Source organism: Blennius ocellaris (assembly GCF_963422515.1).
Source record: "Blennius ocellaris genome assembly, chromosome: 7".
NCBI lineage: Eukaryota > Metazoa > Chordata > Actinopteri > Blenniiformes > Blenniidae > Blennius > Blennius ocellaris.
Genome location: NC_137656.1, coordinates 19,601,121 through 19,613,886, shown reverse-complemented (window position 1 = coordinate 19,613,886; position 12,766 = coordinate 19,601,121). Strand labels below are relative to the sequence as shown.

General features: G+C 41.7%; 1 protein-coding gene across 6 annotated transcripts in view; it reads left to right on the top strand.

Moving 5' to 3' along the window:
• trpm3 (transient receptor potential cation channel, subfamily M, member 3) overlaps nt 1-12,766 on the top strand; it is a gene marked incomplete at both ends in the record, with an annotated part of 151,527 nt that overhangs the window by 24,470 nt on the left and 114,291 nt on the right. For 2 of the 6 annotated variants that reach the window (XM_080498791.1, XM_080498790.1), the window contains one exon: nt 7,317-7,406. The exons of 3 other annotated variants lie outside the window; for them this stretch is intronic. In XM_080498791.1, coding sequence (XP_080354917.1) covers nt 7,317-7,406 — 90 coding nt within the window. Of the gene's footprint in view, nt 1-7,209; nt 7,407-12,766 lie in introns of those variants that run through there. One more of the 6 variants, XM_080498792.1, reaches the window with a different exon arrangement.

Below are 12,766 nucleotides of genomic sequence, written 5' to 3'. Positions count from 1 at the left end.
GTAGTGAGCAGTCAATATAAAACATTCTAAAGGTCTTCTGCTTCTTGTGTTGTACAGGTGTATGAACTTTCAATTATTGAGCCTTTGATGCCGTTTACCAGTAAGTGTTGATTGAACATCAGTTTAGTGCGTTTGATCGCTCAACTTAGACAGTACAGCCACATTTTATTTGTCACAATATTAGCATTTAATATTTTAAAGTATTTCAAACCACATCTGTTGGCAGACCTGGGGCCTGTACTATGGAGGATAGTGGTCTGGCTTTGAAAACATTACTCTATTAATTCAGTGTCTCCCAATGCACTTGTTGATTCCATGAATAGCCAAAACACAACGAAACCTTGCAGGTTTTCCTTGGAAATATTGCCAAGTAAAGTCTCTCCCCCTGAAAAGGGAACAATACTATCACTCTGCATTCCTTTGGAGTGAAGCAAAAGTGAAGTATCATGCTCTGTTACGCTCAGAAACATCAGGAATATATTTGTTTTTGTCACTATCTTTAGTAGGTAGTTGTCTCTTCTGAGTCGGACCACCTTAGAAGTCTTGTTTCATAAATCTTCTAAATTGTCTGGTCTTAAGCAGTCTGTTCAGATTCATTCAGGCATTGGCAGATGCTCATTTGAGATCTAACATGTGGATAAACACGCTGACCCTTCTGAATGTGTCACATGTCCTTTTTTTGATATTTGACTGCTCTTAAAATGTTATGCCATCTGTATAATCTATATAAACTTGCACTTCTGAACTTTTCAGATGCTATTAAAATTTGCAGGGACAATTTCAGATTGAAATGCTGTAACTAAGCCGATCTGAAGGCTGGATAGACATTTAGTTTTATGAGGAGAACCTGCTCAGATTAGGGCTCAATGCTTTGGATTTGATCTGGCAGATAAACTCTGTGTCCACAGGCTGGTGGATACAAATAAGGAACTGAATCTTTTCTGACCTGAAATAACATTATGGGAGGCTTTGATAGAGGATAAGTAGTTGCCACACGAACAATCCCTGCAGGTCATTATTTTTAATTAGTAGCATCTCCTTGCTCTTACCTCTGGCCTAAGCGATAACGCAACTGCTTGTCAACAGCCGTTTGCACCTGCCGATATCATTTAACAGTGCTGCTTGAGGCCTAAATGTCAGGGATGAAAAACGGTTAACCTTATTTTACAGTTGTGAACACAACTGTAGATTAAGACTTTTTTTTTTCTCTGCCTTTTTCAGCTTAGGATGTTCAGAGTAGTTTTCAGGTAGTGTGTAACTGCAATTCTGAACCACGATGAGCTTGGTAATGAGTAATGGTGGAAAGAAATGTGAAATAAATAACACATTATGAGGACTATTTGTGTATGTGTGAGCACGTGTGTGTGCAGTTTCATCCCACTGGCTAATAATCATTGCTTGCTTCCAGATGGAGGAGTGTACCCGACTCAGCAGAAGTCTTCCTGCCTCTTCAGGGCCGAGGCAGTAGGGGGTCGTTGTGTGTGTGTGTGTGTGTATGTGTGTGTGTGTGTACGTGAATCCGTGTGTTTGTTTGAGCACGTTGGAAGGGAACTATTTAACTGTCGCTCACCGACAGTCCTCCAGGGTATGATGCGATGAAGCAGCGGAAGACACATTTTTAAAAAGATAATCACTCTGGAGGAGACAGTTTTGTTAACACATAACTTTAGTCATTTAATACTCTGAAAAGTTGCCACGAGATGCACTGTCATGATCACTGTTTGTTTTTCCAGTCTGAATGAATCTTGTCCAGTTGACAGATTCGATTGTTCAATTTACATAGAGACAGAATAAAGTGATTACATTTATGTCACTGTGGATCAATCCCATAATGGTTTACACTGTGACATTAGCTGTTCGCGATGTACGCACATGATTCCACATCCAGTTTTACCTAGAAGACCACTTGTGTTGAAGATAATTGATAATTGTGTTGAAGATCATTTTACTTCGGCTGATCAAGGCTGTTGTGTTTGTATGTGAGTTTTTATTTTCTTATCAACAAACCCCCTCAATGAGAATGTGAGAGACTATAAAGTTGTTTTCATTGTTATCTCCTTCATTGTGCATTCCCACCATAATTATTCTCAAAACATTGTGTTGTGAAGAGTCACGTGGTGAAGATGAGTAACAGAAGTGCACAAAGCTCCCATAGTGGGACTCAACATAGTCTACCATTTACATGGACTCATAGACTTTGATCATTAACAGGCTGAAATGAACCGCATATGATAAACATGTTGATCCATTTTCACAATCATAACTTCCCAGTATGTTCATGCGAAGACTGTTTCACCATTACTCCAGGTATAGGTGTGAACTTCTATTCAGTTCTGTGTCTCAGAATTAAATAGCAGATGGCAGAGTAGCTGTAAGAGACTACTTAGCACAGCTACTTTCACTAAAACACTGCAACTACGAGTAGAAACCTTTGGAATAGCAGATACTACTCTCAGAAATGTAGTTTTGCAGTCCTACGCTGTATCCTGTGGCCTGGAGTGGAACACTGTGATGGGAAACTTTTCACTGATGTGCTTTGAGGTATCCATTAAAACTATTTTGAGATAAGGTACTAAGCCTTTATTCAGGACTCTCAAAAGGAAATCATGCTCTGTGCTAAATTCTGTCCCCGAATAAATGCACTACAATGCAGTAGACGCCATTTTTTATTTTTTTTTTGAAAATTATTTTAACCTCAACTTCTTAGAGCTCCTGGCACTTCTGAACAGATCGGTTAAAATTCACCCATTAACCCGTTCAGCAGGCTACAACGTTTTTCTATCTTGATGAATGTTGTCCGGCTTCACCAGAGGAGCAGCTTGTAGCTGTAGAAGATTTGGTGGTGGATCTGACCTCTGGCAGACACAACAGTCAAATATATTCCAAAAATGTATTGTGAAGCAATGTTGAAGTCCTTGTGACCAGACATGAATACCTGAGGTGACGTCTAGTTTCTAGACTGTGCGGCGAGTTCACTCGTCTCAGTCACTAAACGGCCCACAGACATGCCACATAACAAATGGTGTAGATTAAAGTGCTCCTGTTTAGTTAAACTGGCTACTGGGAACTGATTCAGCTGGATATATTTGTCCTATCAATCACAACCATGAGGCAAACCAAATGAATACCTTTCTTTTTAATCAAGCTTCAGTTCTGACAAATCACATTGCATGTGGCTCAGCGGTGTAATGCTGTCTTGTGGATCCTGATGTCAGGTTTCAAAGCTGCTCTCCCAGTCAACTCTGTTCGGGTGGTTTAGTTCACTGAGTTACATTTCATTAACAATAGAGCCAAGATTTCAATTAAAAATTCTTTGTGTACAATATAATAATGATATAGCATGTGTCTATAACATTCTCTGACAGACTGAGCTGATCTTTGCTCTTCCACAAGTGCACAAGAGATTCATCAAAGAGCATGCAGCTGTCCGGGAGCTCCTGCTTTACTTGAATGACAGCTGGAAATTGGCTTCTTTCTCACTTCTGTCACAGCACAGATAGACAATGTCACAAGGTCTACCTGTAGCAAAGATGTTTCGGAATGAATTGGCAATAGGACACCCACTCAGTGCTATCACATATAAATTTGCACACACCCCCGCTTGTACATCCAGCTGCCTTCTTGTGGGTAGTGAGTAGCACAAAACAAGATGAAATGATGTCTGGAGGCAATGAAACACCATGACTCCAGTTGGCTTACTAATCATTTCACGTCAATGTTTTGTTCTGATACTCTTGTCAAAAATAAATCACCTTCATCTCAACTTCATTCCAAATTACAGCAGAAAAGTCCTCTTTTCACCTCATATTAACACATGGTAAAACATTTTTTTTTTTGAATAGTTGTGATTTTTACCTTCAACACCTTGTTCAAGCTCTCAGGGTTGTTCAACTGAAGTGATTCACAGTAGATTGCCTCCCTTGTCTGCCAAGTCAGGTCCCCATTGGGAGAAATGAATCGCAGAGAGAGAATAAACTCTCCTCCTGACTGGGCTTGTTTTTTTGTTTGTTTTTTTTGTCAGTGCTTTAATACCTTTTAACATTGTGATAATTAGTGGAGCCATGAAGAGTGAGAGGATAAAGCAAACAAAGCTGCTGAGTGTTGAACAGGTGCCCTCTTCTGGTATAAGTGAGCAGCTTGACTTTCTTTTGTTTTTGACTAAAATAACTGTTGTTTTGTCCTTCATCCTGACATTGTCACTGATGTAAAAGGCAGAGGGTGTTTCTCTACTATAGTAAAGCTGACACTTTAATGTGATGGTTCAACTTGTGCAGTATGTATGGTAATGGAGAGTGTGTGTGTGTGTGTGTGTGGGGGGGGGGAGGTTGGTCTAGCGTTTGTGCATTAGAAGGTTGCCATCTAGAGTCACCATGACAGCAGTGCAGGGTGAAGCTGCTGTGTTCGCTGAACCATTGCATGGAGTGAGATGGAGAGGTGTGAACCCCCCCCCCCCCCCAACACACACACACACACACACACACACACACACACACACACACACACACACACACACACACACACACACACACACACACACACACACACACACACGCACGCACACCTTCTCACTCGCACGTTTCACAGTGAGACATCCCAGAGGTCTCTGCAGTCCTCAGGGGAACCAGTGGTCAGTGAGGTGAATACTCTTAATGTCAGGTTTTAATTAACAGGGAGAAAACGCCCACAAACAGTGAGTCAGGAGAGTAATTAGGACATTTTACTGCCAGAGAAAAGAGTTCTGTACTATCAGTGATGGATTTGAACTTCAGCGTGACACAGTTAAAGAGCAACGTTTCAGTCATGCCTCATCTTCTTGTGTTGCGATGCAGCAGCCATTGTTTTGCTGTTAATTTAAGGAAGAACAACACAAAAATAGAAAACGCTTCCTTTTTTGTTCCTTATTTGTGCTTTAAGAATAACTGTGACAGTATTTCTTGCCCTAACTATGCTACAGGTTCTTCTATACCTTTTTGTACAACTCAGGATAAAACAGAGTGGAGAATTTGCCTCCAGTCCATCACAGAGCAAACAGAACCAGGCCAAAACCAGAATACAAGGCCTCCGCTTTCATTGTCTATATCACAGTAATGTGCTTCCACTTTATTCATGTTGCTGCTTGCTCACACATTCGGATATTTAAATACTTTGATGCATTCATTGTGACATTATTTTGAGCCATTTCTAAACATCGACAGTGCCTGGTCCAGCTACCAGAAAACATTTTGGTTTATTATCAACACCTTTGAAACCCGAAAGCTATTATTTTACACCAGACGATCACACTGAATCATCTTCAGCCAGCACTAATGCATCAATGCTGTCCCAATGACAACTGTAATTCTATTCATATCTTTTGTTGTGACAAGTGTTTGAGTGTTCAAATGTTGCGTATAAAATAGGTTCAAAATAGAAATGGAAGAACAACAAAGATGAAGCAAAAATAGATGCCTCGTTTAATGTATTAATTTTTGTCAGTTTGCATCACAATCAAGCATCCAAGCCTTTGAGAGGTGTACCACTGATAAGGTTGGCCTTGCTGATGTATCTTCGACGCTGCACCTCGGTGGATGAGCCAGCAGCTTCTACAAAATGCAATTCACCTTCTGCCCTTCGACAGTGAGAATGATCAATTACCCTGTAATCAGACCTGGTAATCTCAGCTTTTTGCAGTAACAGATGGTGAATAGATGTACTTTGCCTGATGCAAAACGACTGTAGGAATGTGTTTCTAAGGAGGTGAAAGATGGCGAGGTGTAAAAACAAAAAATATTTAGCTATTACTGTAGATTGAAAAAGTTGAAAGAATCTGTTATTATTCATACAGCTCGTGTGAAATGCAACCTGTTCAAATGAGGCTGGTTTTAAGACAGTTTTGGAAATCTATATCAATATTAAATCTGTGACTGCTAATCAAATATACTGGTGTTCATTAAAATTTTTATTGGTTAAACATCTCAGGTACACAATGCACATTGTCCGGGTAATTGGTCCCAAATATGTGAGTCACAAGTTGAAGAAATTTCCAGGAAATGAAGAAAATGTGATTTTTTTTTTTTTTTCTGAATCCAATGTGACATTCAGGCCAATACGGCAAATAGAATTGCATCAAATGAGCGAGGGGGAGGTGAGTGTGTTGGGAGGCATTATAATGAGTTTATACAGTATGACAGTCACATCAGCAGTCCCGTCTTCAGCATTCCTTGATTGTTGTTTTTTCCCGCCACTCCTTGGTGCATTTCGATGCGTAAATATGATGTCTGACATGCAAATTTGTAAGTAGGTCGTACTTCTCTCCACTGCCACAACACCAAGTTAGTCAATGCGCTTCCATCTTCATTCTCCATCTGGATTCACTCCATAAGACACGGCTCTCACTCTCCTTCACCCATTTCCCCTCTGACCACCACACAGTGCCTCGTCGCATCTCTCCATCTTGCCTCCTCTGTTTGTTTCTCTCCATCCTTTCTTTTTTCCCATGGACAAGAATTTTTTATTTTTTTTAAATTTGTTTCAACATTTGGTCTCCATATTCTAATTGTCAGCTTGTTTTTTTTTTTAATTGTATAAACCATATTTTTTCTCCTTCCCATTCTCCCTGTCTTTCTCTCTCTCCCTCTCTCCCTCTCTCTCTTTCTTCCATTCTCTCTGTTTTCATCTTGGAGACAGTAGTGTGCAGCCTCAAATCTAAGCCACTGCCTGTCAGGCTGCTCCGTTTATGCACTCTGCGTTGCTCTCCTTTCCTCTCCTTTCCTCTGTGCTTTACTGCACTGCACTGCACTGCTCATCTCTCCTCTCCCCACATCTCCATCTCTCCTCCTTCTCTTCCTCTCTTTCTCCTCCTCTACCTGCATCCTTTCACTCTATGCGCTCTTGTCTCTGTAGTGCACTGCTGCGCTCTGCTCCGTTGTTTGGGGGAATACTGTACTCTCTGGGTTTTCTCGCGCCAGAGCAGAGTGCACTCCAGCTACTGGTGGGAAAGGAATCGGATGCTCTCGGTGCTCCAGGTTGGACTTGCCTTGGATTGTTTGGATTTGTGTGAGCTGGAGAGGAGCAGCGCGCAGCAAAGGAGTGGAGAGGGGGCAGAGAGCTGCCCAGGGGAGAGCTTCATCTGCTTGGGGAAGTAAAGGCTTCAAGGTGGTGGCGGTGGTAGAGGTTGATGGTTGTCCGTCAAGGGTCATGCCCTGGGACTTCCGTGTTTTTCGGCAGTTGGAGTTGGAGACCCTCTCCCATCCTCGCCCCCCTAGTGGGGCAGCATTGATCCTGGTGCCGGGAAAAGCTGCCAGGCACCAGTGGCCGCGCCGTGAAGAGCGGACACCATGAACCAGCTGGACGCGCCACGGCCAATCAACTGGACCATCAGAAAACTGTGCCATGCAGCCTTCCTGCCATCTGTACGCCTGCTAAAGGTAAAAGAGCAACAACAGAAGGGAGAGTGGGATTGAACCAAAAAAGATATATACCCAGGGGGATGTAGTAAAATATGTCAGGCAGCCCTTCTGCTATCCTGCTGCTTTCCAAAAAGAAGACAAGTAGAGGTGAGGATACAAAATGAATGCTGGGGAAGATGTAATGGCACATCCCTGGTTCCCTTAGCATGGACTTAATGCATAACTCAGTGTATAATGCTCATGCGTAATGCAGTCATCACAAAGGAATAAAGAGAATAATTTTGTTGCAAATGAAGGCAAGTGTGAGAAAGCTGTCAGCATTACACTCTCAGAGGGGAGCTTAAAGGTTTGGAAGTGTGGGGATGCGCAAAGAGTGTAGGATAAAAATGGAGACGGGGAAAATGGGAGCATGCTGCCAGAGAGACGCACTGGAAGAGTGGGATAAAGGAAATGGAAGAAGGGGGGGGGGGGGGGGGGGGGGCTAAGAAAAGTGTGTTGGAAAGAAAAAAGCAAAAAAATTATTAATTTAGTGTTAGGCAAAGAGGACATGGGAATCGCAGGGTCCAATCTTAAAATAACAAGAGGCTTGCATATTGAAGGAAGCCTGCCATGTCCACAGATAACAAGAGTTTGCAAAAACATTGAGAGAAGCAGGAAAGAGGGGACGATGACCTCAAGAGACAGAATCTGAAGTGAGAAGGATTTGTGGGAATGTGTATGTGAAAATGTTAAATTGGAGATGACAGACGGGGCACAGGAGCTTCAGAGAAGGAAGTGGATGAAATCCCAGAAGACAGGTGTTGAAATGAATTCCACAGTGCACCTTGTTCATGAGGAATTCAGGCTGGAGTTGTCTACTTTGCACTTTGAGTCTTTGTATTAGCCTCATCACCTATGCAAAGGTGTGCAGCAAGTAGGTGGGCATTCCTCTGTGTGTATGGGCATGTAAGGACGCATTGATCTTGTGTACTTGCCTTTCTAAATACATATTTCCTTTCAATAACACTTGCTTACAGATGTTTCCGTCCCCCCAAAAAACCCTAATTTCTATGCATACATTTGCTTTTGTAAGCCTGTCACTGGCTCTTTGTCGGGAGGGCTATTGTCAGAGGTCTTGAATGCCTCTCCTTCACTGTCCTTTGATCCAGCTTTATCAAAGCAGCTTCACTGTGATGTTGAACCACACATCCAGAGTGCCTGGGCTCATATGTCAAGCATTTGCATTTGTATAGCCTGGTTAACTGTTTATAATTATGCGTGTGTGTGTGTGTGTGTGTGTGTGTGTGTGTGTGTGTGTGTGTGTGTGTGTGTGTGTGTGTCTGTCTGCGTACGCGTGCTTTTCATTGCCCTCTTCATTCAAAAACAAATTAAATAAGCAGGTCTGCACAGCAGGTTTAGTGGTTAGCACTGTCCTCACAGCAACAGCATATCTGGTTCAATTCCAGACTCTGTGAGAAGGTTGCATGTTCTATTAAATGTGTGGCTTTTCTCTGGGTTCTCCAGTGTCTTCCCATTATTTGGAGACTTCAAATTGCCCGCATTTACCCTCTGATCAACAAGCAACCACTCTAGCGTTTGTCCTGCCGTCACCTTTTGGCAGCTGGAATCTGGTCCAGCACCCGTTCACTGAATTGTTTACAGCAGTACATACGATAGAAGATCTTCTTCAGACACAACCCTATATTTCAGTACATTTATATATTTTTGATCGTTTTTCTGCCTCACAAGGAACGGAATGAAAACAAATTTTTTTTGATTAAAGTACTGTGGCACTTCAGAAATTCTTTCCTCGGTGGATTCACAACAACACTAAATGATTTTTGTTTGGAAGTAGGGCAGTTTTCCCCGGTCCTGCTCCTGAGGGAACCTATGCCCCGTGTGCTTCAAATGCCTCGCTGCTCCAGCACACCTGATTCAAATGAACGGCTTGTTATCAGGCTTCTGCAGAGCTCAGTGGCGACCCATTCATTCAGGGGATGGTGGAGCTGGGAGACATTTAAAAGATGCAGGGCATGAGATCCCTTTGGAGCAGGACTGGGAAATACTGATGTAGGGCAACAAGCTGTGAATCAAAAAAGGTTCCTCGCCCATATTCCCTCCACGTGTGCAAAGGCTGTATGTGAGGCAGCTCTGCAATCGACGGCACCGGCACCATGCTACTTATCTTAGGAGATCCTCACACAGCTCTCTAACTTTACAATGAGGGTGTATCGTGGATTTGGTATGGCTCCCACATGAAATGTTGCTGCTTTTGAGTTGCTGAATTATTTCCTTTTTCAGCTTATAGTTCTTGGCAACGTTTTCTAACCCTGGGTTAGAAGCTTTTTTTTTTTTTTACTGTTCACACTTGAGTTGTGGCCACCTGACAGTGGAAACTAATTAATGGAAGATATCATTCCAATCTGGTTTGTTTTGTTTCCATACTGACATTTTTTTTAAATATCGGACATGAAGAAGTAAACAAAAGTCACGCTGCGCAGCTGTTGTGATGCATATTATGCAACAACAGTGCTGTATGCTGAGCTAAATGCACTCATGGGATTTTTTTTTCCCAAGCAGCTGAAAGCTCACAGACTGCTTATAAAATGGAGAAATGAGTCCAAACAACAGAAACAGAAGGATGTTCTCAATTATAGACATCAACACCCATGAAGAAAATCTGCTGCAGGGGTCCTTTTGGCTCTGATGCCATCACATCCTGTGTTTATAGACTTCCTCACTCCAGATTGCGTTTGTCATCTGTTGAATGATGCTTAATTCAGCTGCAGACTGAGAGATGCTTTTCAAATGATATCAAGATGTTTGCTTTTTGGGCATCAGTTTCGTTTAGTTTACTAATGCGCCACCGTTTCGCACGAGGGGTAAGAACACACCCCCTGCTGTCTCCCCGCTCTCTCACACCTGATTCCAAAAAAAGATCTGTGCACATGAAAATGTGTGCTGGCGTAAGAAAGCATATAAGGGATGCAGAGCAGTGGCTTCCAGGACTCAGTGCTCTGCTATATGGACGTCTGCAGTGGCAGACGAACCTTTGACGAAGCCTCCGTTAACACCCAGATGTGGTTCAAGAAACTGTGTTTACTTGATGTGAATCCTCCTGTCGGCCTGTCAGCTTAAAATTAAGCTAATAGCCTGTCACTATTGTTGGAAATTTCTGCATGACAAGCGCTTTCCCCTCATGTCCCCCAAACTTATTACCTGCCCCCTGCTGCCAAATGTGTGTGTGTGTGTGTGTGTGTGTGTGCGTGTGTGTGTGCGTGCGTGCGTGCGTGTGTGTGCTATGCATGTGTGTTTTTTTCAATTTATGAGCTATCAGAAATGTTTCCCATCTTCCCTTGTAGGAAGGAAAATCATGGCCAACAGATTGTGTGTGCATGTTGATGCTGGTGCGTAGGTGTGTGCACGTGCTTTACAATATGTATGTGCATTTATAATGCAATGCCACAGGCATTGTAGCAAATAGGTACCGTGCCAGAGCCGATGCATTAGTGCTTGATCCCAACCCAGAGCTGAAGAAACAATAAGGTTTCAAAAATTACATTTATTAATATCTAATATGTTGATGTTAGTAGTCATTGCCAATGCAGGTCAAATCCCATGGGAATTTCTGTCCATCAAGTAAGAACTATCAAAGATACTATTCTATAGTGGTTATACAAACACTCAAAACTTGATAACTGCATTGTTAAAAGTCGTTATGTGAAGTGGTAAGGAAGTGTGATCTGCCAGATATTGATGGTAGATTGAATAAAAACGTGTCGCCTCTTGCAGTGATGGTCTTTCCTCTTGAAATAATCACATATTTGCCACATTGACAGCCACAGTCTTTACGAGTTTAAGCCTGGGATTTAGTGTAGACTTGGCAGGATAAAGTGTCAAACAGGGAAACAATATTGAGAATTGGGGATAGTAAATCTTCTCTCATCCTCCCTTGGAGTCTTTAAGACTTATTTCAGTTGTAGTTGTTTGAAGCACATACCTTCGCCTGTTTTGGCTTCGTACAATGACAAACCTTCTTATCGTCTACATTTTGATTGAGCTTTCTTTTAATCTCACGTTTGATCATCACCCTATCAAGTTGTGTTAACAGCTTTTTCCTTATCAGTTTGATGTCCCTTCACCCTCCTCACAGATTAGACAGAACTGTGCTGTAACTGAGTAAAGAAATGCACCCTACAGCGAATACAGTAAAGATATTTTCTTTGGTTCTCCTCGTCAAGTTGTGTAATTTCAACCTCTCTCTCTCTCTCTCTCTCTGTCTCTGTCTGCTTCTCCCTTATTCATGCCGTTGCTTCCATAATCACACAGCATAGATAATGCTCCATCTTATGTAAAATACATGGGGATGGAATGTGCTGCAAAAAAAAAAAAAAAAAAATATATATATATATATCTTACCAAATATATCTTACCAAAAATAAATCTGTTACATAAAAAGGTGCACTGTTGCAGTGCTGAATACTATCTAGTTTAATGCTGAGGCATGTCTGTGTATGAAATTTAATATTTCTGAAGCAATTTCTGACGCCCAAAACATACTAAACAACCAAGGAGCCAAGTACAAGCTGTCACCCATAGGTAGCACCACCCATTTTTCTATCGGTAGTGGATGAAGTTTGGTGGGATACAGCAGTTTCCTGCCTGTGATTTGTTGTGTATCTGTGTGCTTGGTACTGACAGTTTTAAATTGTGTGAATCAAATGTATTTGTAGTAGTTTTAAACAGTGTGCAACAATCCTTAAAAGTATTGCAAAACTTTTTTTGCACTCAGACATGCAAAGTTGTTGATCTAAGTTAAGTGTGTGTGTGTGTGTGTGTGTGTGTGTGTGTGTGTGTGTGTGTGTGTGTGTGTGTGTGTGCGTGCGTGCGTGCGTGCGTGTGTGTGTGTGTTGAAGTAGGAAGAGAGGAATCATTTTTAATATATATGATTGTTTGTTGCAGTGGCAGATCTGAGTCTTTGCTTCAGTCTGCCTCTTTATGTTTGTGCTTCATTTACACATTGAGATAAATCATTAAGATGTGGACAGCAGGGATTGTTCCAATTATCAAGCTATGATTATCTGATCCAATTTCCCCATGGCTAATGACACCTCACGTGCATAGGACATTAAGATCATTGAGTGCATTCTGCTGTTTCATTCCGTTTTTCCAGGCAGTGAAAGCACATGTAAGCAGTAAACACAATGAACATGGTATGTTACTTACATACAGTGAATATTACAGCAAACATTGTCACAAATCAATAAATGAATCACAAACGGTAAACTTTGTGTTCTTTAAGTTGTTAGATTACAAATATGTAATATCATTAATTATTTAAAACTAAGGAAATCTGCGAGGCTGCTTTTATTTAACGGTGCATTTCAGGTCATTGTTGC